We start from the raw sequence: 24,513 nt of genomic DNA, 5'->3' as shown, positions 1-24,513 counted from the left end.
TTAAATGTGAAGAATAAAACTATGGGGGCTGGGGATGTGGCTCAAGCGGTAGGTAGCGCGCTTGCCTGCAATGCGTGCGGCCCGGGTTCGATCCTCAGCACCACATACAAACAAAGATATTGTGTCCACCCAAAACTAAAAAATAAATATTAAAAAAAAAACAAAAAAAAGAATAAAACTATTAGAATATTAGAAGAAAAATTGAGGAATCCTTTTATAATTAAAAAATTCAAAGCATTTCAGAAACCAAACACGCAAACAAAATCATAAGCAAGGACAAGAAACATATAATAATCAAGGAAAATTGTATTTGTAACTCATATAGTCAAAGAGATCATCATCCTAGTATATAATGGGTTCCTAAAAATTTAAAATGGAAGAGTGATGAGATATCATTCTAGATTCATTGGATTGACAAATATCAGAAAACTGTACAATGCTAAATGTCCGTGGGTGTCCAGGAATATAGGAATCATCACATGTTACTGACAAGAGTACAGATTGGTACAGCCATCTGAGCACAATTTGGCAGCATTAGCCAAACTAAGCACATCGTCTTTAAGAACCAGAGATTCTGCTCCTGACTCTACTGATATCCAATATCCATTGATATTCAGTGGATACATCACAGAAAACACTTCTCAGAATTTCTTAAGGAAATATGCATTATTTACAGTGATGGGAACGAGAGCCGACCTAGGTGTCCATCATGAAGGGGACTGGTCAAAGGTGGTAGAAGCCTATGATGGGGTGCTCTATAGCACTCAGAATCAATGGCCAGACCTGTGAGGTCCTGCACACCTTCAGCAATGAAGCAAGTGTTCAGACAGTTCACTGTGGTAGTCAGTAGCCATATGAGGCTATTTAGGAGTATACTAATTAAAATTTTGTATTAAAAATTCAGTTCCTCTGATGGACTAGCTCCATCTCAAGTGCTCAAGAGCCATACTGCCCAGGAACTGCCATACTGGATGATGCAGGTGTAGGACAGTAGAAAGCTGTACTGAACCGTGCAGAGTGGAGAAAGCAAGGATCCAGTGACATTATAGCACATCTCTGTTTACTAAAATTAAAAATACATGAACATAAGCTATTCACATTTTGTAAGAAAAGAAGGATAAATATAGCTAAATGACAAGTCTTGCTATGGGGAAGGTTAGGTGGGAATTAAAATTAGAGATAAAAGGCTAAAAAACACACAAATGACTAAACCTCTGGAAGAAGAGAAGCTCTCACAGACCTCTGATAAAATGTGTTACAAGTTGAGGAATATGACTATCTTAATTCTATGCACAGAGATCACAATAAATAAATAAAGGAAGGAAGGAAAGAAGCACACAAAAACCTGTATTCAGCTTTCATCCAGAGCCACCACCATCTTCCCAAATGACCAACACAATGGGAAGGAAAGGAGGTGCTCAATATTTCTAAGACCCAATATTTTGGGGCCTTTTAAAAAATATAGATTTATGGGCTGGGGATGTGGCTCAAGTGGTAGCGCGCTCGCCTGGCATGCGTGCGGCCCGGGTTTGACCCTCAGCACCACATACAAAACAAAGATGTTGTATCCGCCGATAACTAAATAATAAATATTAAAATTCTCTCTCTCTCTCTCTCTCTCTCTCTCTCTCTCTCTCTCTCTCTCTCTCTCTCCCCTCTCTCACTCTCTCTTTAAAAAAAAATATATAGATTTATTTCTTGGGCCACATACCTCCTGACCTACAAGAAAGGTGATATTGCAGAAGTCAGAGGGACGGGTACTGTTGAGAAAGGAACCATAGAAATGTTACCAGGCAAAATGGAAGAGTCTACAGAGTCACCCAGCACACTGCTGGTGTGCCATGTGCAAACAAGTTAAGATTCTTGTTTAAGAAGATTCTTGCCAAGAGAATTAAGAATCATTGGGCATATTAAGCTCTCTAGAAGCTGAAATAGCCTCCTGAGATGTATGTAGAAAAATGAAAAGAAAAAGAAAAAAACAAAAAGAAATGTGCCTGGGTTCAGCTGAAGCTCCAGCCTGCTCAGCCCAGAGAAGTATACTTTGTAAGAATCAATGAATAGAGTCAGAGCTGCTGAAAGCTATTGCCCATGAATTCATGGCAGAATGGATGTAAAACAATAGAAGATCTCTGGACTGGAAAACTGCTTCTTTAAATTGAGTAGAAGCATGGTGTATTCTCTCCCAAAGAAATATTTAAAGCAACAACCCCAACAAAAAGAAAAATGTTGTGTTAATATTTACAGTGTTTATGCTAATAATTGTTCAAAATGGGAAAAAATTAACATATTCTTCAGTAGGTAAATGGATAAACAAATGGGGGTGTATGTATATAATAGAATATTACTCAGCAATAAAAAGCAATGAGCTACCAAGCAAAAGAAGAAAAAATACAACAAAGAGAAAAAGGCAAGTCTGAAGAGGCTGCAAATCATGGCGTCCAACTACATGCATTCTGGAATAGGCAAAGCCACAGTGGCAGACAAGAGCAATGCTTTTCAGGTCTGTGAGTGATGAAGGGCAGGGAACTTTGAAAGGCATTTAAACTATTCTATAACTTTAACTGTGGATATATTACAGTATACACTCGTCAAAACTCATGTCACTTTAAAGTACAAAGACTCAGCCTTAAGGTCTGCAAACTGAATCATTTAGGAGGTTGAGGGACCCCAGAATGGAATGCAGAATGTGACAAAACACAGACTGTATACAATGTATTACAGTCTTACTGAAGGAGATGAGTAGAGAAAGTGCTGACCTAAGTAAATTTGGAAATGAGTAGACTTTAAGACTAAAGCAAGTGAAACCATACATAAGTCTGAAGTCTGATAAGTTGTTCCCCACAGGGGTATGGGAAAACAATCCTAATACTGCTATCAAGGCAGCGTGGAATGGAAAAATTAAATAAATGGATGGCGGATGGTTGGAACCAGGATTCCCATTGTTGGAGTGGGCTAAGCAAGGGGAGGAGGGTAGCATCATCCATGGATTAGATAATGGATCAGAGCATGATAGTTAAAGTTGAAGTAATGATAATTAGATAATGGATTAAAGCTGGAGATAATATGTGAATGCATGACCAATGTGATTCTGCAACCTGTACACTCAGAAAAATGAGAAATTATATCCCATCTAGTTCAAATGTATGATATGTCAAGGTCATTGTACTGTCATGGGTAACTAATTAAAACAAATTTAAAAAAAAAAAAGCTGGGGATACCAACATGAACTCATGTTTAGCTCAAGATAGATAGATATAGAAATACTTATGAATGTGTGTATATGTATGAGTTAGTGTACCTGTGTCTATTTCCTGGCTCTGTCAGCTGAGAGGGATGAAAGCAGTGGCATCCCAGCACAGATGAGCACATCTAAGGCCTACATCTTGGTTTCTAACACCATTCTCCATTAAAACCAATCAAGGTTTCTAGAGAAACAGGTAATGCTACATGCAGGCAGGAAACAGAGAGGATGAGCCTGTGCCAGCTTATAGTGACCAAGTAAGAAGGTGCTCAAAAAGCAAAAACAGAACTGAACAAAAATCCACACTGACAGGGCCGTGCCACAGACTCCCGAGAGCCAACTGGAAGAAGTTCCATTAGCCAAAGCTGGAACAAGCAATTTGAGCAATAAAATCAATAAAGTAGTATAAAATAAATATTTATGAGTCCATTTGATGTGAACAAATGATGAAATAAATAAAGAGAAAATTCCCTCGCATAGAATAATTCAAAATAATTTATGTTCTCAGCCTACAAAACAGTGAATCATAACTCCCCATTTCTTTAATATGGTTTGTGAAGTGAATTCTGCCAGAATGGAAACCAGGAAAAAAGCAACAGTGGAGAAAGTTCCCCTACACCACCCTGACCAGGTGAACAAGGTCAAGGGCGATCACGGCCAGCCATGTACATATATTCTTGATGTGATATAATAAAATGACAGCTTATAAAATGACAAATACATACCCCGAAGCCACACCCCTAAACTGGATTTAGTCTAATCATCAGAAGGACACTAGACAAATCCTGTTTGAGGAATGTCTATAAAAGACCTGACCAGTATTCTTCAAACTGTCCAAGTCAGCAAAAACAACTTGGAGATAGGGTCACAGCCAAGAATAGCCTAAGGGGTCATGATAACTAAATGAAATGTGGTGTCCTGGGCAGAGTCTGGGAACAGAAAGAAGATTGTTGTAGTCAGCTTTTTCGCTGCTGTAAGTAAAAGATCTGACCAGAACAATTTTAGGGGAGGAAAAGTTTGAGGGCTCATGGCTTCAGTCATCTTGGTCCATAGAAAGACAGCTCCATTCCTCAGGACTCAAGGTGAGGTAGAACATCGTGGTGGAAGAGTGTGGCCGAGGGAACCAGCTCACATGGTGATCAGGAAGCAGCCAGAGAGGAGCCACTTGCCAGATACAAATATATACCCCAAAGCCATGCCCCCAATGAACCCCTTCCTCCAGCCACACCCCAGCTGCCTACCACTCAGTTAATTCCATCAAGGATTAATTCACTGACTAGGTTAAGGCTGGAGCCCAGTCATTTCTCTTCCAAACCTTCTTGCATTGTCTCGCATGTGAGCTTTTGGGGAATACCACATCTCAACCATGACAAGGATATCAATCAAAAACCAAGGAAATCAAAGTGACACACAACTTTCATTAATAACAATGTGTCAGCAGTGGTTCTTCAATTGTAACAAATGCACCATGGTAATGTGAATAAGAGAACCCTGGTATGGAGTGGTGGGAACTCTCTGTACTATTATATGTACTATTATACCAATTTTCCCACACATCTAAAATAGTTCTAATTGAGTGTATCATTTAAAAGGGGAGAACAAAAAAGCAAGAGCTGCCAGTCTCTCTGGAGCCCCCTTTCCTCCCTTTTCCACATCACATTATCTCCCCTTTCCTCCCTGCTTTTCATAAACATTTTAGCACTTATGTACATATCCTTAAACAATATGTTGCTTTGAATTTGTATGAATAAATTTTACTTTATGTATTTTTCAGTGATTTGCTTACTTTCACTCATCATTACATTTGTGAGATTTACACATATTGGCACGAGCAAAGGCATCATCTTGCCTACTCCCAGCCTCCTATTAATGGCTGCTTCCAGGTTTTGCAATTACCAGCAGGAACACTACCTTCTTATGTATACCTGTAAAACATTTGTGCGATAAACAGCCAGCTAGAGGTGAACTGGTCTGTCATCAGGCATGCACGTTTTCAATCTTACTTTTCCAAAAGTTGTCATATCCCTTTAGATGACCATTAGTAGCAATTTAAGTTTTCTGAATCTTGTTCCTTGGAAACCTTCTGGAGATCCACAGAGATATTTTGTTTTGTCTTGTTTTGTTTTCCTCAAAGTTTTAAAGTATGTGTGATTTAAAAACAAAATTATTAGTCATTTCATATTTGAAATAAAAATAAAATGGTGATAGAGGCCAAACTGTACTACATTCAAAATTGCCATAGGCTTTAACTTGTCCTGGGAATTAACTTGCTCAAAATAGAGCTGTCTTTGGTATCTATGTGCATATATTTGAACTTGGTATAAAAGTGAAGAAATAAAAACTTGGCATGACCCTGAAGAAAAGTTTACCAATTCTGTACTGGCCTTAATTTGAGAAACTACTAACCTTTTATGTTTAATTGCATTCCAAGAGGAAGGAAGGAAGGAAGGAAGATACATTTAAGGAATATACATACATACAAGATCTCAATCTTGCCTCCAAAGAGAAAAAAAAATTAAACTTGTGCTTTATTTTTCCTTCAAAAACTGCAATGACTTGAATTCAAGGCATATCAGCACATCTAGAAGGGCATGTGAAGTGTTGTAAAATTCATCACTTCTGCATTCAAAAATTCCTTTGATATAAAAATCTACATTTCTATAGAGAAACTGTAAATGACGACCCTCTCAATGCTATAAATGAGTACATTCTGCTAGTGAGAGGTATGTAAGTGCTGCACCCCTACCTTCAGATTGCTACATTCATTCTAGAATGTCCTGGGTAGGGCTGCCATGCTATGCAAATTTTTTCACTGCTAATCTAGAAGGCTCAACTATAGTGGAGAGCAAAAAAGATATAAATTTCAACGTTTCCCCCAAATGGTATCTTTCCTCGGAGAGTAAGATGGGTGAAAAGCAGTTAGAGATATTTAGGCATTTTAGTTGCTTCCTGTTCGTCTAAAGCTCACCTGTAAGTAAAACAGGATGTCCAATCTTACACCTGGAAGCAATGGAAAAGCTCAATCACTGCTACTCAAGCAGCTCACTGAGCTCTGGCAGTGGCTTCTAAGCACAGGACTCTCTAGCACAAAGATCAAGGGCTTTCCTACCATGAAATACCATCCCGCTGGGGATTAGAGTTTCAACATATGAATTTTTGAAAGTCACAAACATGCAGTCCCTGACAGGTATCATGTTGATTTTATAATTAGTCATTACTTTACCAGTGAGGTTTAATCTCAAATTTCATGTTTATTAGACATTTACAGTTTTTCTTGATATGAATAGGTACTTTACATCCTTTGCCAATTTTCTACCGAGTTGTTTATTTTTATTTTTATTTTTTTTTACTTGTAGGAGCTCTCTATATTATAAGGAGATAATACCTTGTAAAATTTTAGAGTTTGCTTTTCTTTTGAATCTTATTTCTTAACTGTACTCTTAGTAAATAAATAAGTATAATGTTTACTTTTCATTAATAAAAAAAAACTTTTAAAATTCAAAGAAAAGAAAAGATCAGGGGCCTTGGACATGCATGGCCTCTGGATGGCTCTGTGATCCTACCCTCTGGTGCTCTCAGTTTGCATTTCCGGAAGGCCCTTCTCAGAAGAGCACTGAACATGTGATCTTCCTCCTGTGCACATTAGCTTATTCGTCACCTCCCTGGGTGTCACAATATACCAACAAGGAACATGGAGACATGACTACCCAAAGCTTGGTAATTATGAAATAAGAATACCCCCACTCTTCTTTTTTTATTTTTTTTAATATTCTTTTAGTTGTAGATGGACACAATATCTTTATTTGTTTATTAATTTTTATGTGGTGCGGAGGATCCAACCCAGGGCCTCACACTTGAAAAGCAAGCGCTCTACCACTGAGCCACAGCCCCAGTCCCGCCCCCCCCCACTCTTCTTAAGCAAATATACCTACTGTGTGACTTACTCTTTGATAACATCACCTTCCACATTAAGACTTGTGTGAGAAATCCCTGGTTGGGCAAGGAGAGCCAAGAGGTATTTGCATAGACATCATAAGGGACTCTTTTCCCTATCCTAACCATTCCAGGACTCCTTTTATTCAACTATGAAACAAAACAATTTTTGAGAAATTTTAAGGCATATAAAACAGTAGCTAAGAGAAAGGGCTCAACTTGATATTGACCTGAGTTCGAGTGATAGATCCATCATTTGCTAGCTAAGTGACCCTGAGTAATTCATTTACCCTCCCTGATCTGCTCTTTCCTCCACTGTTGGAACAGGTGGCAAGCCAGGAGTTGACACCAGATCTGTCTTCATAGCCCATGCTCTAAACCACCACACTGGACTGCTGCAGATACTTCAAACAGCACTGTGCATGTGGGAACTTACTACACCTCTGCAGACTGATTGATTTATCTTCAGGAATGCTTTGTTCAATCAAAAGCTATGACCGCTAAAGCAAAACTCCCAGGCACAAGAGAAATAGCTTTCTTCACTGAGTTTCACGCATGCAAAAGCTCAATAGTTGGATATGAAACAGAAAGGTGTCCCCTTCGAATAGCAACAAGACTGACAAATACATTGTGTTCACAGCACAGAATATCTGGAGGCCCCACTTCAGGGTCACTCATTGTCTCAAAATCAAATATACCTCCAAAATAGGAGTTTCCACTGTTGTGAAAGCTGAGGTATGAAACTTCAGTTGGTGAATCTGTCAAGCCTTTAAAAACTTCTGAGAGGATACTAAGACTTAGATAGCTAAGTATTTAAAATTAGAAACCGCAGTTATTTTTCAATACTTTGGAGACTTTTTATAGCACATCTTGAAATGTGTGTTTAGATTACCCAGCTTAGAGTTGTCAGATAAGTACCATAAAGAAAAGGGTCAGACACAGTACAATTAGGATTTGTGGGAAAGATGACATTTGTGGGAAGAGATGACATTCCCTACATAAACATATTCCAATTCAAAACTATGTGTAACCCCTCTCCCCCCACCCCACCCCACCCCACCCCCCAAAAAAACCATATCCGAAAGTCACATATGTCACTTGCACCACAATTTACAAACCCACCTCAAAGAAGAGGAGACATGGTCTCCCACACACACACACGCCTGGGATTATCCTACAAGCGAAAGTAACAAGGCTGAGGGTCTGGACACCCACGCCCCTTCTCCAGGACCAGGCATGGTTCCCACCACTCTCCCAGCCCAGCACTGTCCACACTATGCCACAGGCATGCAAGTTCCATGCTCAGATTCATTCCCAACATGACCTCAAATCTTCACCTCTCCTAGTCCAAGCCAAATCCAGCCTTCCTTTAATTTCATTCATTTGCTTTGCATTTTAATCCATGTAAAGATCACAGAAGTGGGGTGGACTAAGACCACCTTTGGAGGGAAGGGAAGGCTTCATAGAGCGGTGACCTGAGTGCAGAGTTCGGAGGAAGAATGGATGGCCACCAGGTAAGGAAGAGACAAGGAGCCTTCTTTGCAGAGGAATTAATACATGCAAAGATTCGAAAGAGTTCTGAAAGCCTTGGCAGACTTGGAGGAATATGAAGTGTGAAAAGTCAACTGTAATACAACTTTTGAGAAAAACTTTGCCTCATTGAAGCGATGGGCCTTTATCCTGGAAACAAAGGGAGGCCAAAGCTTGCTTTTGCTGTTTGTATTCATCCCCCACCCACCCACCCAAAGGGGTAGCCTTTGATCAAGTTCGTGTCTTCTATGGAGACACAAACTTATTATGGAAGCATCTCCTTCCTCAGCATTCCTAGACTCCTTAACATCCATACTACACAATCATGTACCATCCAGCTCTAGCAGGCATGGGGTGTTTCCAGTGAGAGGACCTGAAGGTGGGAGCTTTTTATTTTTTTAATTTTCTTGTCTTAGTGCCTAAGACAGCTAAGCAAGTTCATGCTCAATAAATTCCTGGGTGTGACCAATTCAGATTTCTCCAGGCATGGCGTAAGCACATGGGAGAGAGGAAGTGAAGCACTGTAGTCACTACAGCCCTTTGTGTTGGCCATGATTGACAGGATCCAGGACCACAGGAGTTAACTTCAAAAACACCTGTCCTTGAGTCTGCCCTCCATGAACTTGGACTCTTCCCCCTTTCTGCCCAGTTTGGCTCCACCAATGAAACTGAGAGTTATCCTTGCTCCCCTTTGGAATATTGGGCCACAAGGGTTAATAGGTACCAGCATATTGCTAATTCTAGCACACCTCATTAATGAGGAGGGGAGGGGACAGTTGATGCATTTAAAAAGTGCACCTGGCCCTGAAGTGAGAGAATTGTGCTGTTGCCTATGTGCAAATGCCAACTTGCAGCTAGGTTACCATAGCAACCCAAACAGGGTGCTGCAGTGGGCAGCTTTGCACAGAAGTGCAGAAAAGCCATTCTTTAACTCTGAGCTTCTAAAGTGCCTATCGCATCCTGGTAGGCCTATCAAGATATTCAGTACCAGCATTAGGATTCTGCAAAAAAGGAAGTGGAATTTTGAATACCTGGTAGTCAAATCTCCCTCTTTTCATCCACACATGTCCTTCTTTATGCACAATAAGCACTTGCATGCAGAACCCAAAAGAACCCCTTTGGAAACACATAATTCTCCATACTCATTCTATATATTATGATGAACAGACTGTACTTGGACATCAGCATGACTTCCACACAAAATTTACATCCTCTGAATAACCCAGCAATTGTACATGGTAATGAGTACCATATCCACAACGTTTCCATTCTCATGCAGCCCCCAGTTTTTATTATGTTATTGATGTTTTTAATGCAAAAATAAATAATCCTATCAAGAGTGTAGGTTGGGCTGAATGATTCAATGGAGGTGCACTCCAGGAACTAGAAGCCAACTTTTCAAAGGACCAGGCAATTTTTTAAATTACTTTTCCATGGGAGTTGGGAGTAAGGGTTTTCTCACCCACTTGCTAATGTTTTTACTATTTCTTGTGAAGGGGGAACCAGAGAGAGACAAGAGTTTGCCATGTGGCTCTAACCTACATATGGCTGTCAGGAAGCCATGTCCCTGTGAGTAGGTAGGGCATTAAGTAGATGTGACAGTGTCCTGGAACCACCCTCTTTCTCTCTCTCTCTCTCTTTCTTTCTTTCTCCTTTTTTTTTTTCTTTCTTTCTTCCTTACCACCTTGGATCTAGAGACTGAGTTGTGGTTTGTGGTTTTCTTTGAATTCTCTCCTGGGCAAAATAAGAATATATATACAGCCTCACTAAAGAAACAGATACGCAATGGGCGCACATAGCAGGGTGAGAGACACATCTGCACATGAAGAAGTGGAGAGGTTTGGTGAACTAAGTCCTGTGAACCTGTAGTGCTTTGCAAGATGTTGAAACAGGACCTCAATAGCTTTATGACTCCATAATGATAAAGAGGGGAAATTCAAAGTGATATAGTGATTCCTATACCTGAGGAGTGCTATGGCCTAAGAAAATGATAAGGAAGGTACTCAAAGAGACAGATGTAAACAAAGGAAAGAGGAGCCTCGTGCCAGGGGAGGTCCTTCTGTGTGGACAGGTGTCTATGCCTCTGTAAGGCAGCTCTGGGAACAAAGAAACCAATTTAATAGAGCACAGTTGGGTGATTTCTAATTTATCCAAGGAACTATGATGACACACGGAGATGTGGAGGTGGCTGAGTGAGGGGGTTGTTACATTTAGGCAAAGAGGTAGGACCTCCCAAGGATGAACACTCTAAGAAACTTGAGTATTTGGAAGGAAGGTGTCAGCAACCTGGTGACACACAGGGCTGTCAGGGACTGAAGACTAGAGGCACAGCCGGTGCAGTTGGGCCTGCACATGCCTTACAAGGTGATGACCGAATACCTTCCTCTAAAACCCCCAGGAATGGCTGTGGGTGGCTGTGGGTGTCCAGAGGGTGTGAAGCAAGAGCTGAGCATGTGGTCAGGGAGCGAGGAGAAGGGCTTATGGGAGTTGAGCTGTGGCAGACCAGAAGTGCTGTGCGGCTGTGCTCCAGAATTAAAACCAGGAGGGGCAAGACTGAGAAAGGTTTCATTCCTGCAACCTGTTCCTTTGGGGCTGGAGGCTGAGGAGAGGCCGAGGGCCCAGCACCCAGGTCGGATCTGGGGAGAAGTCAGGTGCACCGAGGCGCTAGCCTGCAAGTGGGTGTGGAGAACGGTCCGGGAGTGGGGCGGATCCAGGGAGGTAGGAGTGGGGGAGGGGATGTCGCCGGCGAGTGGGTGTGTGGAGCGAGCCGGGGTGGGGGGTGGGGGCGCCGGTCCAGCGCCTGCGGCCGCCTCGACCTCCCCCGGGACTCACCCAGCACGAAGTAGGGCAGCTCGGTGTTCTCCAGGTCGTCCACCACGACCATTTCTCCCGGGAAGTCGTTGCGCACCGAGAAGAGGAGCTTGGGTTCGGAGGCCGAGGGGCTGTGCATGATGCTCAGGTCGTTCTCGCGCAGGAAGGGCAGCGCCGACACCGTGATGCTTTTGAGCTTGCACTCCAGCTCCTTGGATGGATCCACGTCGCCGGCGGCTGTGGCCAGCACCGCCGCCGGCCCCCAGCAGCAGGCGAGCAGGGCGCAGAGCCGGGCTAAAGCCATCTTGAGCCCCAGCCGCCTTCCTCCCAGCGCTGCGATGGTGGGGGAGGAAGCGAGCGGGGAGGGAGCGAGCGAGCTAGCGAGCGAGCGCGGGAGGCGGGGGAGGCTGGGGAGGGATGCAGAGCCGGGGAGCCTTGGTCCCCGGAACGAGGAGCCGCTGGTAGAGCGCTCGGTTCAAGCGCTGCTGTCCGGAGAGCCCGAGTTCTTTGTTTCCCGGAGCAGCTTATCTGGGAAAAGGAAAAAAGGGGGGAGAGGGCGAGAAAAAAGGGAAGGAAGGACGCTGGGAGGGAAGAGGAAGGGAGCTGAGGATTCTAGGGAATCAGGTCAGCCCCCAGCTGGCTGTCAGTGCTCCAGCCTCCTCCTCCTTTGCATCCCCCTGCACGAGCCACGCTCTCGGCTATTAACTATCTGCACCGCATTTTAAAAAATTCTTCTTTGCAATGCAAATTCTTCCCTGTCGCATTATCATCCAAATGCCTTGGGAAAGGCACACACCTTAAAGGGCGCTTCCGGGAGCAGGTGTGTGTGTGGTTGGTGGTGATGGGGTGGGGGGTTTCTTTCTAGATGCAAATTCCCTTAGTGATTTTATGCATGTAGGTTGTCCCATCCATATCTCTTTGTACCCAATGTTAGTTGGATTTGTCCGTTGGATAAGCAAGTGCTAAGATAAATGCACACGTGTATATTTTTACTTAACATTAACTTTGCAAAGTAAAAAAAAAAAAAATGTTATATTGACAGAGATAGATGGATAGATAGAGATACACAATAAAGAATAAAGTCAATGTGTCTCATACCGTTAAGCAGGAGAGCAGAACTTTCACTTTTAACTTTTGCCTCTTCCTTTCATTTCTGTCACAAATGTTATCTACAGTAACCAATAAAAAGATGATTTGGGAAATGCTATAGTTGAAAGAAGAAGCAGACTTAGACCAAAGACATGTTGCAACTTTGGTTTTAAAGGATCCAGAAAAATAGAACAGATCTGGGAGAATATGTGAGAAAAATGGAAAAGCATCCTTAACAAGTGAAAAAGCAATAAAAGAATACCCCTGAATGTGAGCCAGGTCAGTCCTAACTCATCAGGAGCAGAGCAGGGTAAATATTTAGCCCCCTGCCTAAGTATTCTAAGGAATAAGAATACCACCAAAAGCCCATGAAGATCTGTCTGCAGTCGAGTTGGGCAATGTTGCCTTTTAAAGATGCCAACAGTGTGCAGAAAACAGTGGTAGAAAAATGATATTTGTGTGGTAGAAAAGGGAAATGCTGGAATGTGATGTTTAACGGAACTTTCTTACACGTGATAACCAATAACTTGTTCAAAATTCTGTCCTGCCAACATTATTTCTTCAATGCTGATTTAAATACTATGTGCTATAAAGACTGTTAAGTGGAGTTCCCACATGAGTTTAATTCATCACCCTTTTCAGAGGACCTCTACTTTATAAACAATTACATCCTCGATCTACCTGCTACAAATTTATCGACATACATAAATGTGTGTCCTTTAATAGACAAAAAAGGTGTGCATTACATTTCACAAGGTTTATCTAGTTGAATAGTTAAATAGTTCAATCTAGTTGAATCAGCCATATTTAAGGTCACATTTAAGGAGTAAAAGATCTGTTTACCATGAAAAAATAAACAAAAGTACTTCGATATAAGTTTAGTTTTTAAACTTGACATACCCCAAAATCAACCAAAGCTATATTGCCACTGAGCACTGCAAACTACTGCAAAAAAGATGAATCAGCCAATGACTTTTTAAAATTCATTCCCATCTTCATTCCTCTCCTAAGTAGAACATAGACTTCACGATTCCTTTTTTTCAACACTTTCTAGCATAAAAAAAAAAATTTAAAAAGATATGAAGCATAGATAGGCAAGGTGATTTGCCATTGAATAATCAGACTAATGCCAGGAAAACACACTTCATTCTAGAATGTGAGAAATGGCATGAAACTACCAGATGATCTACTACTTCCAATCTCTCATTAATGGATAAGGAAACTAACATGTGTGAGATGCTCTAAACATCAATCTGCTAATGTGGAGTTAAGACCCCAAACAAGATTTTATGGACCACAATAATTCATTCAGCAAACACTTGAGTGCCTTCCTTATCCTGGGCATTAGTCAAAGCATGGAGGAAGAGGCTAGGGTGTTGCTCAGTGGTAGAGTGCTTGCCTCGCATGTGTGAGTCACTGGGTTTGATTCTCAACACCATATATAAATAAAATAAAGGCCCGTCAGCAACTATACACACACACACACACACACACACACACACATATATTTAAAGCATGGGGGAAGTAATACCCCTCCTGCTTTTGAGTAGTATGTAATTTATTCTCATTTTGAAATCCTTTCTAACTTCCTGAAGAACCTTGAGTCATGTTAGAAAATGAAAGTGAATTATTTGGGGTTGATGTCTAGTCTTTTAAAAAATCTATACCAAGTTGGAAATAGTTGAAAATTGGTATCTCAAGCCTTTAGATGCCTTTCTCTCTATGGAACAGTCATGGGAGAAAGCTGTGTAAATAAAAAGCATATTTTCCCAGGGCACTTTATTCCTGTAAGAATGGGTATAATGACATGTGGTCTCCTCTTTGAGAAAGAAACATCTAGAGATGGGGGTAGAGATTGCAGTTCACAGAGACCGTATCTACAGAGTGACCCTTTGCATTTTAAATCATGCGGGCCACGTGTGTACCCATCTCAGTCATCGCCTTTATGTTGAAGCAACCTGATCTAGTGAAACCACAGACATGGGTTCAAGTCTCCATATTTGCAGGTGAGTTTGGACCATTTTTATCTTCAGTTTCTGCCCACTTCAATAAAAGGAGATCACTCGTCTCTGCCCACTTCACCAGCCACAGATAATAAATACGCAAATATTTATATTATTTGTAGCATTATAAGGTAGCAAGTCCTATTATCTCCAATCCTGACTTTTCTCCTGAAGCCCTACTTCCTATATTTAAATGGCAGTGGCTGCTGCTCCTTGAATCTTACAGAAACCTTTCATTGCTTTTCCTGCTATCAACCAATTCTATACAGGTAGGAGGTTGATCTTCATGAAATCTTGTTCTCATCATGACATTCTTTTCCCTACAGGTTAAAGTTCAAACACGATGTTTGGAAATTTGAAGACTCTTCTAAATTCCACACTATTTATTCCTCTAGACGGATTGCTCACTGCACTGTTATCTCTTCCCGCGTTCTCAGTGTACTCATGCACGCATGTGTTCACATGCATGCACACGTACACACACATCAAAGTAAAGCCCAGTTCCTATTTTCACTTCTTCCACGTGTTCTGTACACCTGGAATATAACACTTTTCATCCATCAGAGCATCCCATCCCCTCAGACCTATCTCCAGCCTCCCCTCCACAGGGTGACCTTCCACCTCTTCCTTTTCTCATAGCTCCACTCACTGAGCACTTAGCCACATGCATCTGCAAAAGGAGAAGGACCATGTCCAAATTGCATGTCTTGTCTCTGAATATAGTGTTTTGTATTTTGCAATATTTTATTTGGAAAATAGAAATAATAGTGCATAAATTAGGGTAGTCATAAGGAGGAAATGTGAGTATGTTTGTATGCAGAGGACCTGACACAATAGTGTTAGCTCTTTGCCATCATCACCTTATTATACTATTTGAGACAGAAAATAGAATTCAGAGTTGTCTTCACAAGATTTTCTCCAGTGTAGAAACCAACAGTCAATTAAGTGACTTACACTCATTGGTGTTTACCTACAATTAATAATGACATATGTACACACACTAAAGGATAAGTACAGGTTTGCTAATAATAGACAAAAATGGAAACAACCCATACACTCATCAATAGGAGAATGGATAAATGTTATATAATCATGCAATGGATTACTTACACAATTTTTTAATGCAATTTCATAAATTAATCTCCCTGATGTAAGGATGAGTGAAAGAAACAAGACACAGAAGAATTTACACACTAAGATTCTTGAATTATGAAATTCAAGGGCAGGTAACATTAACCTTTGGCGATGGAAGTCAGAATAATATTATCTCGGGGCCCGGGGGCGGGGGGCGGTGAGGACTTACCAAGAAGGGTCCATAGTGTGCTTCCTGAGATGCTGGAAATTATGTGGGTAGTGGTTACACCAATAAATATATAGGCAAACACTCATCAAACTATATTCTACCAGAATTTTCTAGTGTGATCTTACTTCATTACATTCTTGTTAAATGGTTTGGGATACCATAGGAGAAGGAAGCATAGATAAATCTTCTTTCTTGTTTTTGTGCCTTCCAACTCCACCCACTTCTGTCCTCAAAAGATCTCAGAATCTTTCATTTTCTTTTCACGGATATTGATAATCATTTGTCCAACCACTGCTCCATTTACCCACTCCATTACACTGTTTTACAAGAATGCCAAAGTCCTATGTCACCACTTGGAACAAGTTCAGTGCACCCGTACCCCTAGACATCACAGGAGTAAATGCCATAGGTTGGGCAGCAATGGATTTAGACTTTCACTGATTCACTTAGATATTTTATCCTAGAAGAAGATCACCCTTCCCTGGCATATTTTGTAACTTCAGTAAACATACCTGCAGTATGTCAGAGGAGGAAATACAGGTGAAAGTCAGGAGTGGTGAGAATGAGGGTATGCATGTGAGAGACGCTATTTCTCACCTTCCTCATTCATTCAGAACACCTATTCTAGCAGAATTTTCTACTGTGTATCTTAATACATACTCTTTAGCTAATCCAGTTGTATGCTACTTTGACACTAAACCTCTGAATTCTTATGTATGTTTTTTTCTGATTATTTACAAAATAATCTCTGGTGTTGTTCTCCATTCAAGGAAACTAAGTTGAGAGACTTCTCTCCTTTTATGACTGTATATTCTTTCCCCCACATTTCCACCATCCTCTGACTGAATCTGAATCCCCCAAATCCCTTTGCCAGTTTCAAGCCCCAGCTCCTCTGCTGAATTGGATTATTCTTCAACAAGGACTCTCCCATGCTCTTGCCCAAATGCAGTGTAGTATGCCAGTCAGTTTTGCACCTTCATTAGGACATCAAAAATACAGAATTCACACCCTTCAGTGCAAAGTTAATGTTCTCTTCCTTTACTCTCTTCTGCCCCTTCCTCTCTCTCCCCCCTCCCACCCTCTGGCTCTTTTCCTCTCAATTCACAGGCTCAGCAGCAGCACCTGCTTCACAGAGACAAGGCTGCTCCTGTTCTGATTCCTCTAAGTTTTCCTTTACAACCAAGTCCCTCTTCCTGACACACACTGAAGTGAAAGGGAACACACAGAAGGAAAACACCACCAGCACACCGGCAAAACAATTCTTTTTTTTTTTTTTTTTTTTTTAATGTCTCCCTAGAACCCTGAAGTTATTCTTTCCTTTGTCTTCACAGTCGTGGTGTGGGGGCAGGATGTTTCTTAATTTAGCTGTCCAGCATCTCTGTTTCTCTCTCTAGCCATCTTGAGGGGTTCCTGCTATCTTTTGCCATTCTCTCCGTGTGTGTGTGTGTGTGTGTGTGTGTGTGTGTCTTTACTATTTCTCACTTGGGGGCTCACTTCTAATTAAGTAACTCAGGAAGCTGAAATACACAAAACAACCAAATGAAACCCGAGATTAGAAGGAAAATGGGTCCCCATCTCTGGGAGTTCTGGTTAAGCAAGCAAACAAAATGGGCTGGGACAAATGATGATTATAACTCGGGAAGATTAGGAGAAAATGTAATTAGCTCCCCAGCTATTTCTTGTTTCGCAGCCTTCTTAGACTATCCAAACTTGATCCCCACCCCAGCCCCAGACCCAGCCTTCCTTATCGGTGCCAAAAAGTCCCTGCTGCAAAACCGGGAGGGTTAACCCCGAGCCTTACCCCAGGCTGCCAGCAAACCAGAGGAGCTAGCCTCTGGGGCTCAGAGCCCGCCCCTGCCAGGCCGCCCAGCCAATGGGCACCTGTGGGGAGTGTGTCGCTGCGTCCTATTGGCTGCCGACCTACATGCAGAAGAAAAAAAGAGAGAGGCAGGCCAGGCAGCATTGTTATCTTAAGACACTCATCTGGTGTCTGAGTCTGCAGGTGACACTGCCTAGGTACGGAGCGCGGGCTGGGAGCGGGGACGCGCCGGGCTGCAGCCCTGGGATGGAATCCGCCCGCCTCGCCAGCTGTTCGCGGCTCCTTGGGCAGCGCCTCCGCTGAGCTCGGAGGACCGGGAGAGCGCTTGTCCAGGGCTATGCACCTGCGGGGCGCTCCGAGGGCGCCGGTAGGTCTGCAGGCAGCCGGGGAAGCAGTGGAGCCGGAGGAACGATCTTTGCCCCGGTCTAAGGCTCTGATTCTGGATGACAGAGAGGGCGGGTGACTCTTTTTAGAGTTGGAAAGAAGGCAAGACCTTGGGTCTTTCTCGGTAGAGGGACAGGTGACTCCCCCAGCTGGGTTTTCCACTTTCCTCACCTCTCCCACCCCGCGTGTCCCCAGCCCAGCGCCAAAGCCTCACTTCAAAGATGCTTTGGGCGACTGGGATCCTTGCTGCTCAGCGGGAAGGCAGCAGGCAAGTGGTCTAGCGGCGGCGGCGGCAGCGGCGGCAACAGCAAAGCGAAGAGCAAGAGAATTTGAAAAGAGACATCCGCTCCCTCTCACACGCTGAGGGGGAGGCATTCGCGTTTCCCCGAACGAGACGGAGCCACAAGAAATCATGAAGTAAAAACTTTGGAGAGCTGCCACTAGAGATGTTGCACGAAAATCTGGAATCTTTTAGGAGTCTCCTCCCAGTCGTTGGAGATTTGGGGAGCAGCTGATACTGCAAGGAGGGCTCTTGCAAAGATTCAAGGTAACAGTGCAGGGATTTCGCGATTTTTCTCTATCTCCTCTTCATTGCCCTTTTGGTGTATGCATTGGTGAGGGATCGGCTTGCCCTCCTATAACCCTCGTGCCCTGGTGCCTGACAGTTGTAGGCAGAGGGGGTAATGATTCCGCGTCTCCTAGTTCTATCTTGTGGAGCTGAGCAGTGGACTTGAGGGGATAGCTAGAGATCGCTCTGATTTTGTCTCCTGGTGTTGCATGGCTGTCACAAGGCTTGGGTACTCTGCCTGACCTATATTGCTTTTGCTTGGTTTAAGTCCTCAAAGTTAGTTCAACTCCCATTAGCTTCAGAAAATCCAATCGGGCTGCATAATTGCAGAAGATGACGAGGGCTTTTGCCTGCTGTGCAGATGCTGAACTGAACTGTATGAGGTTCACTATATTTGGGGAAGACCCTAAGGCACCGAGATCCTAATGCACAGTACATCTGTTTTCACATGTTCCTAGAGCCCTGTAGCATTTCTTTAGAGGCTAGTCGCTTTCCCATGCACTTCAACTGGGGGAGGGGAGTTCCAAAGAGTGAATCCTTTAGGGTGCAAATAGTGTTTCCAGGGTGGGGGTAGAAGCCCCATTGATTGAGTTGAGCGGGGCAGAGCACTGGAGACACTAGGGGAGAATATTCCTGTGCAGAAAGGGAGATGTGCTGGTATCATCAAGCAGATATCTCTCCCTGTTTCTGTGATCATCTGGGTATACAGCCCAACACTGCCTGTAGCATGTGTGTGTGTGTGTGTGTGTGTGTGTGTGCGCGCGCGCGCACGCGCTTGTGTTCACAGCTATCTGTAGGAAGCTGGCTACCCACAGGAGAAGCAAGCATGCACAGTGCCGAACCCAGCCACGGGTGCCCAGAGTGTTCCTGCCTACTAGGAGAATGAACTTGTGAGCTGCTATTCTAGCCCAGAGGAGTTTTCTCCTCCCCAAGCAGTTCCTCTTCATGGTACATATTTATCCAGGGTATATAGACCTAAGCCAAATATTAACTAAAAATCAAGCTAATGCACTGTAACGTGATTGAACAGACCCCTCTGTAAAGAACAGTGTGTGTGCTCTTCCTAGCCTTGGGAACAGGGTGCCCTGAGTAGGAGCAAATGTTTTGTTATAAGGATAATGATTATAAAAGGCCATGCTTGTAGCCAGGCAATCTGGGCCTTATCCAACAGGCACAATGATATGTCAGCACAGACCAATCACAATCAGAAAGCTAAAATATATATTGTAAGTCAATTATTTCTGCCCCTGTCCTTCTCCAGTGGTGTGCATGTTGAAGTGACTCTCTGATCGTGCTCACTGGAAGACATGCAATGCCAGTATTAACCAAGCAGCTGAAATATTTTACCAGATCCCCCGGGGGGCAGTCTGATGACCTCAGGCAACAGCAGAGGGTGCTGAAGTTTGTGTTTCTGTCTTGACTTCACACAGTTGTATGTATGTTGTTTGTTTAAGGCACAACTCCAAAGTTCCCTTTCCCCTGCCGCCAATAAGTTGCTGTGCAGCACAGAGGGCATGACCAAGCAATGCTGCCCCAGTGATCCTGTGCTGTCTGTACCATAGCTGCATCTGCTCTGGGAAAAGATGCATGCTTTGCTTCTTTGAGGAGGGATGTGATGTGAAAAGATGCAGCTCATGGGTACTGAGGAATGTTGGAAGACCAGGAAGCAAATGTCAGACCATAGTCTTCCCTGCTGGAGAGCAGCTGGCTCCAAAGGTCTGACAGCGGGCTGCAGCCAGGGAGAAGACAGAAACATTCTTGACTCTTGCTTCCCTCTACTCACCCAAAATGGAGCTGGCTCCCCCCACCCCCAAAGGAGTGGTATGTGCTGCAGTATGGGCATAAGAAAGGAGGTGAGGAGGAAATGGCTAGGGAGGGCAGGAGGTTCCTGCTCTGCTACATTGGTCTTGTCTCAAGGATGGGAAGCATCTTCTGTCCATGGCCCTCAAGATCCTTTTCTGGGTGTTACTTCCTGGCCTCCTGACAGGTTGTTTACTGAGTGAGGCCAGAGGGCACAGAGTGTCCCTGCGTCATCAGCTCCTCCAGATCCCCTTTCCCAAGGCACAGGCTATCCCCTGGGGAGAATCGCATAAGTGAGATCCCCTCTGAGAGGGTGCTCCAAAATCCCTCTCCAGCTCACAAACAAGAGGTAATCTGGAGGGACTGGAGACATCTGCATGGGCACTTTCTGCTGACTGAGATGCTTAGTGTTGAGGTTTTCTGGTTAGTGTTTATCAGAACCCTGTGCAGTGTGCTTTTGGTGATTCGACTCTTTCTTTTGGAAAATAAGACCCTGTATACATTTTATAAAGGCATCCTTTTCCGAAGGGCAGGGAGCATTTTACAGAGCTCCTGTAATTCATACTCACGTGGCTTATTGTCTTGTTTATGTCTGGTTAGTCTAAGAAGGAGAACTAGAATGATTTTAGCCTTCTTCTTGGAAAAGGAAGGGGAAAGAACCTCAAAAAAGAGGACCACTTTAGTTTGGGTCACACAGCAATTAAGGGAAATCATGGAATGAGATCTGAGTCTTATTGCTCCTAAACCAACCCAACCTCCATCAGCTTCAGGAAGATTTTGGTCTTAGTAGTTGCTGTCTGATTCAGTTGTTTTTTTGTACTTTTCAAGCGTGGGAAGATGCTGCAACCCAGGGTTCCTCCTCTGGTACTGACCTAAGGGTAGTGAGGGATAAAAGTTTTAAAAGCCTTTGCCCTCAATGATCTTCCATTCTGGTTAGGGAAGCAGGCTTACATCCGGGAACAGGTAAATGATGATATAAGTTCTAAACAGCAGTTCAATACAGGAGGGGCTGAGAGGCTGATCTAATTAATCTGCAATTGATTTGTACAGATAATGAGAGCTATCAGTGTTCAAAGGAGGGAGAGTTTGAGCTGAGCCATGGGGATGGGGTGAGATTAATTTGGATGGGGAGAGCAAGGGAGTTGAGTTCCAGCTGAAGGGAACACCAAGCACAGCACAGCGGAGTTAGCTGGAAACTCTACCAATTCCTTGGGGTTGGCCCTGGATCACCTCTCCCCTGGCAACCTGGAAATACTATATATCTGGTTTCATTATTTTGAACATATATTGGCCTAGGGGAAGTTGCCTGAGGATCTGAAAAGAGGGCTCTGAAATGCTGGGTATCTCATGAGGCACTGAGAATGACCTGTCCTTTCACACAGCCTCAAGTTGGAGTCACATACAATGAGGAAAACATGGCTCAAGGTCAGAAAGCTTATCAACCTCATATCCAAAAATTTGAGTAAGGATACTGGGGGAAAGCAGACAGTTTTGAGAAAACCTCATGTTTTAGAACCAGAATATCTTAAGAGAGAGCTTTGATTTTCTTCCATTTCCTATTTCCCCACCCAAATGTTCCTCTTGGGGTTTACTTGGAGTCGGCAAAATGCCAAAGCCCTTAGGCATTTAGCATTGAGCAGAAGATTTTCAATCTTAAGATTCTTGAGCATGCCCATGTACATAACCTCTTGTCTCCCCTTCTCTTTCCCTTTTAATAAAACATATGCAGTAGCAGTCACAAAGGAAGAGACCACAAAAAAGCAAGAGGGGGTGGGGTGTGGTACTGCCCGCAGCTGTACCACGGGCTACTGTTAGTGCTCAGCTGAGCAGGAGAGGGGAGAGGCAGTCGGCCCAGCCTGGTCAGCCCAGGGAAGGGCCAAGGGCCGCCCACCAGCAGAAGGCTGGGCCTGCCAGCTACACATGCGCTCCAGCAGTGGGCTTCTCTCCTGGGGGAAGGTCAAGGTGAAGTGTGGTCCCTGCGAGAGGGCTGCTAACAACCACCCAACTCACTGGTCTTCACATGTTTTGAGACATGTATCCAGGCTGCATGTCACTGTTCCATGGCCCCATTCCTGCATTAGAGGGAGTTCACATGCTGCACAAGAGTAAAATGACTTGCCTAAAGTCACAGCAAAACTTCTCTGAGGTCAAGCGGGAAATCCCCAGGAACCCAGTCTGTTTGCGTGCTTTGCCTCTGGAGTTCATTCTGGGAACAGGTCTCCAGGGACATTTACTTGCTCTTGAAAATCCAGCCTTAGCCCTTGATTCCTGTATTAAATGACCATGCAGCTGGATTCTGGGTATGCCCTTTCTTCTTTATTCTTCAGAAGCATCCACTGCCATCTGTAGGGGAGGAGATGAAGGTCCAGGAGGGTGGCTGTGTGGTCAGTGATTGTGAATTTAAGCATATTCTATTTATGAGAGAAGGAACGGGCAGATCAGTTAGGCTTCAGCCTCAGAGCTGCAGTGAACTGGGCTCATCTGACCAATTAGGGGCAGGTTGGTCCCTCTTCAATTGCCTCTCTGCCATGCAGAAGGAAGGAAGTAGCGTCATCACAGCATGATCAGTTCAATAGCCAGTTCCACCATTCCTTGTACAGAAACTCACCATGCAGATTCATCCTGAATGCTGGACTGAGCCAACGCAGCAGGGAATTTATACCCCAGGTCTGAGCTTAACATGTCATAACCGCCCGGTATGGTAGCCACTAGCCACAGCTGGCCCTTGAGCATGTGAAATGTGTGCTATCAATATAAAATACACATTGGATTCTGAATATTAATTTTAAAAGGAAATGTAAAAGATCTCATGGATAATTTTTCATGTTGATTACATATTCTGGTTATATCATGTGAAATGAAATATATTAGGGTTGGTTTCACCCATATATTTTTTTTAATTTTTAATGTGGCTATCAGAAAAGTTAAACTTATATGTGTGGCTGGCCTTATATTTCTTTTGGACAGTGCTGGTCCAGGCCCTGCAGAATAGTGACAAGTTAATGGGAGAAGGGGCAGAGGCCTGAGACAGAAGGAGCCAGAGACATGAGAAGAGAGAAAACATGGAGGGAGGGGTCAAGAGCAGCCCAGGGGAGCCTCTGGACATGTATTTCTGAAATTTAAAGTCAAGGAGGGCACCAATGATTTACACATACCTATATTTGTTTGAGGAGGGACCTCACTAACCGTGACTCAGCCCAAATCCCTTACAAAGCATTGCCACTCTCCATTCCTGTGCAAAGGATGAGGAGCTGGGAGGCCTGCTGATTGTATCCTAATATTTTTGAGTCTCTTCCTGACAGTGGAAATAACTAAGCCACTGATGTTTATAGTGGGGATCAGCTGGGTGTGTTTGATTATCAAATCCCCTTCTTCTTTCTCAGTTCTACCATATTAGGATCATGCCTGGGAGAGGTTTTCCTTTTTCAAACGGGACATGTTGATAGTGTGATGGGGGGAAAGAAAAGGCACCGCTATGTTTGAAAGATTCTTTCATCAAATTATCGGTAAGAAGAAAGGGGAGAAGTCATCGTTATGGAATATCATTTAATAATTACAGATTTGAATATTGTAAATCATCTGTTGTCATTATGTCATCACTGCTAGTTACTGCAAGAAGGTTTGGCCATGACTAGAACTCCTTATATTTTCTCAACATTTTATAATTCACTGATGTTTTTTTCATAAGCCACATTTCACCTGCTTCTCACAATACCCCTGCAGGGCAGTTATTATTTCCATTCAAGGATTTCCATGATCTGCCCCCACATTACCTGAGTGACTATGTTTTCTAATCCTTCTCTTTACATGCTCTTTGTACAGTGTTGCTTAATCACAAAGATCTTCTTAGAGTTCTTAAATGTTAACCACGAAAAAGAGATTATCATTTCCTCTCTGAACCCCACTTTCGATGCCTATAAAAATCAAGACAATAATGCCCCATCTCTCAAAGGTTTGTTCTAAGTGTTAAATGAGACAAAATACAGAAGGTGCCAAACACAGCTCTGGCACATTGTAGATGCCAAATAATGC

General features: G+C 43.3%; 2 protein-coding genes across 4 annotated transcripts in view; one reads left to right on the top strand and one right to left on the bottom strand.

Moving 5' to 3' along the window:
* Positions 1-11,829, bottom strand: part of Astn1 (astrotactin 1) — a 283,759-nt gene extending 271,930 nt beyond the window's left edge. For both annotated transcript variants that reach the window (XM_027934944.2, XM_027934945.2), the window contains exon 1: positions 11,537-11,829. In XM_027934944.2, coding sequence (XP_027790745.1) covers positions 11,537-11,819 — 283 coding nt within the window. In that variant the 5' untranslated portion in view covers positions 11,820-11,829. The remainder of the gene's footprint in view (positions 1-11,536) is intronic.
* A 6,072-nt stretch (positions 11,830-17,901) lies between these two features.
* The window catches only part of Brinp2 (BMP/retinoic acid inducible neural specific 2), a 98,568-nt gene continuing 91,956 nt past the window's right edge, over positions 17,902-24,513 (top strand). For both annotated transcript variants that reach the window (XM_027934966.2, XM_071600285.1), the window contains exon 1: positions 17,902-18,660. The gene's annotated coding sequence lies outside the window, so the exon portion shown is untranslated. The remainder of the gene's footprint in view (positions 18,661-24,513) is intronic.

Source organism: Marmota flaviventris, chromosome 12 (assembly GCF_047511675.1).
Source record: "Marmota flaviventris isolate mMarFla1 chromosome 12, mMarFla1.hap1, whole genome shotgun sequence".
In the NCBI taxonomy this organism is placed as follows: Eukaryota; Metazoa; Chordata; class Mammalia; order Rodentia; family Sciuridae; genus Marmota; species Marmota flaviventris.
This window is presented reverse-complemented; position numbering and strand designations above follow the sequence as displayed.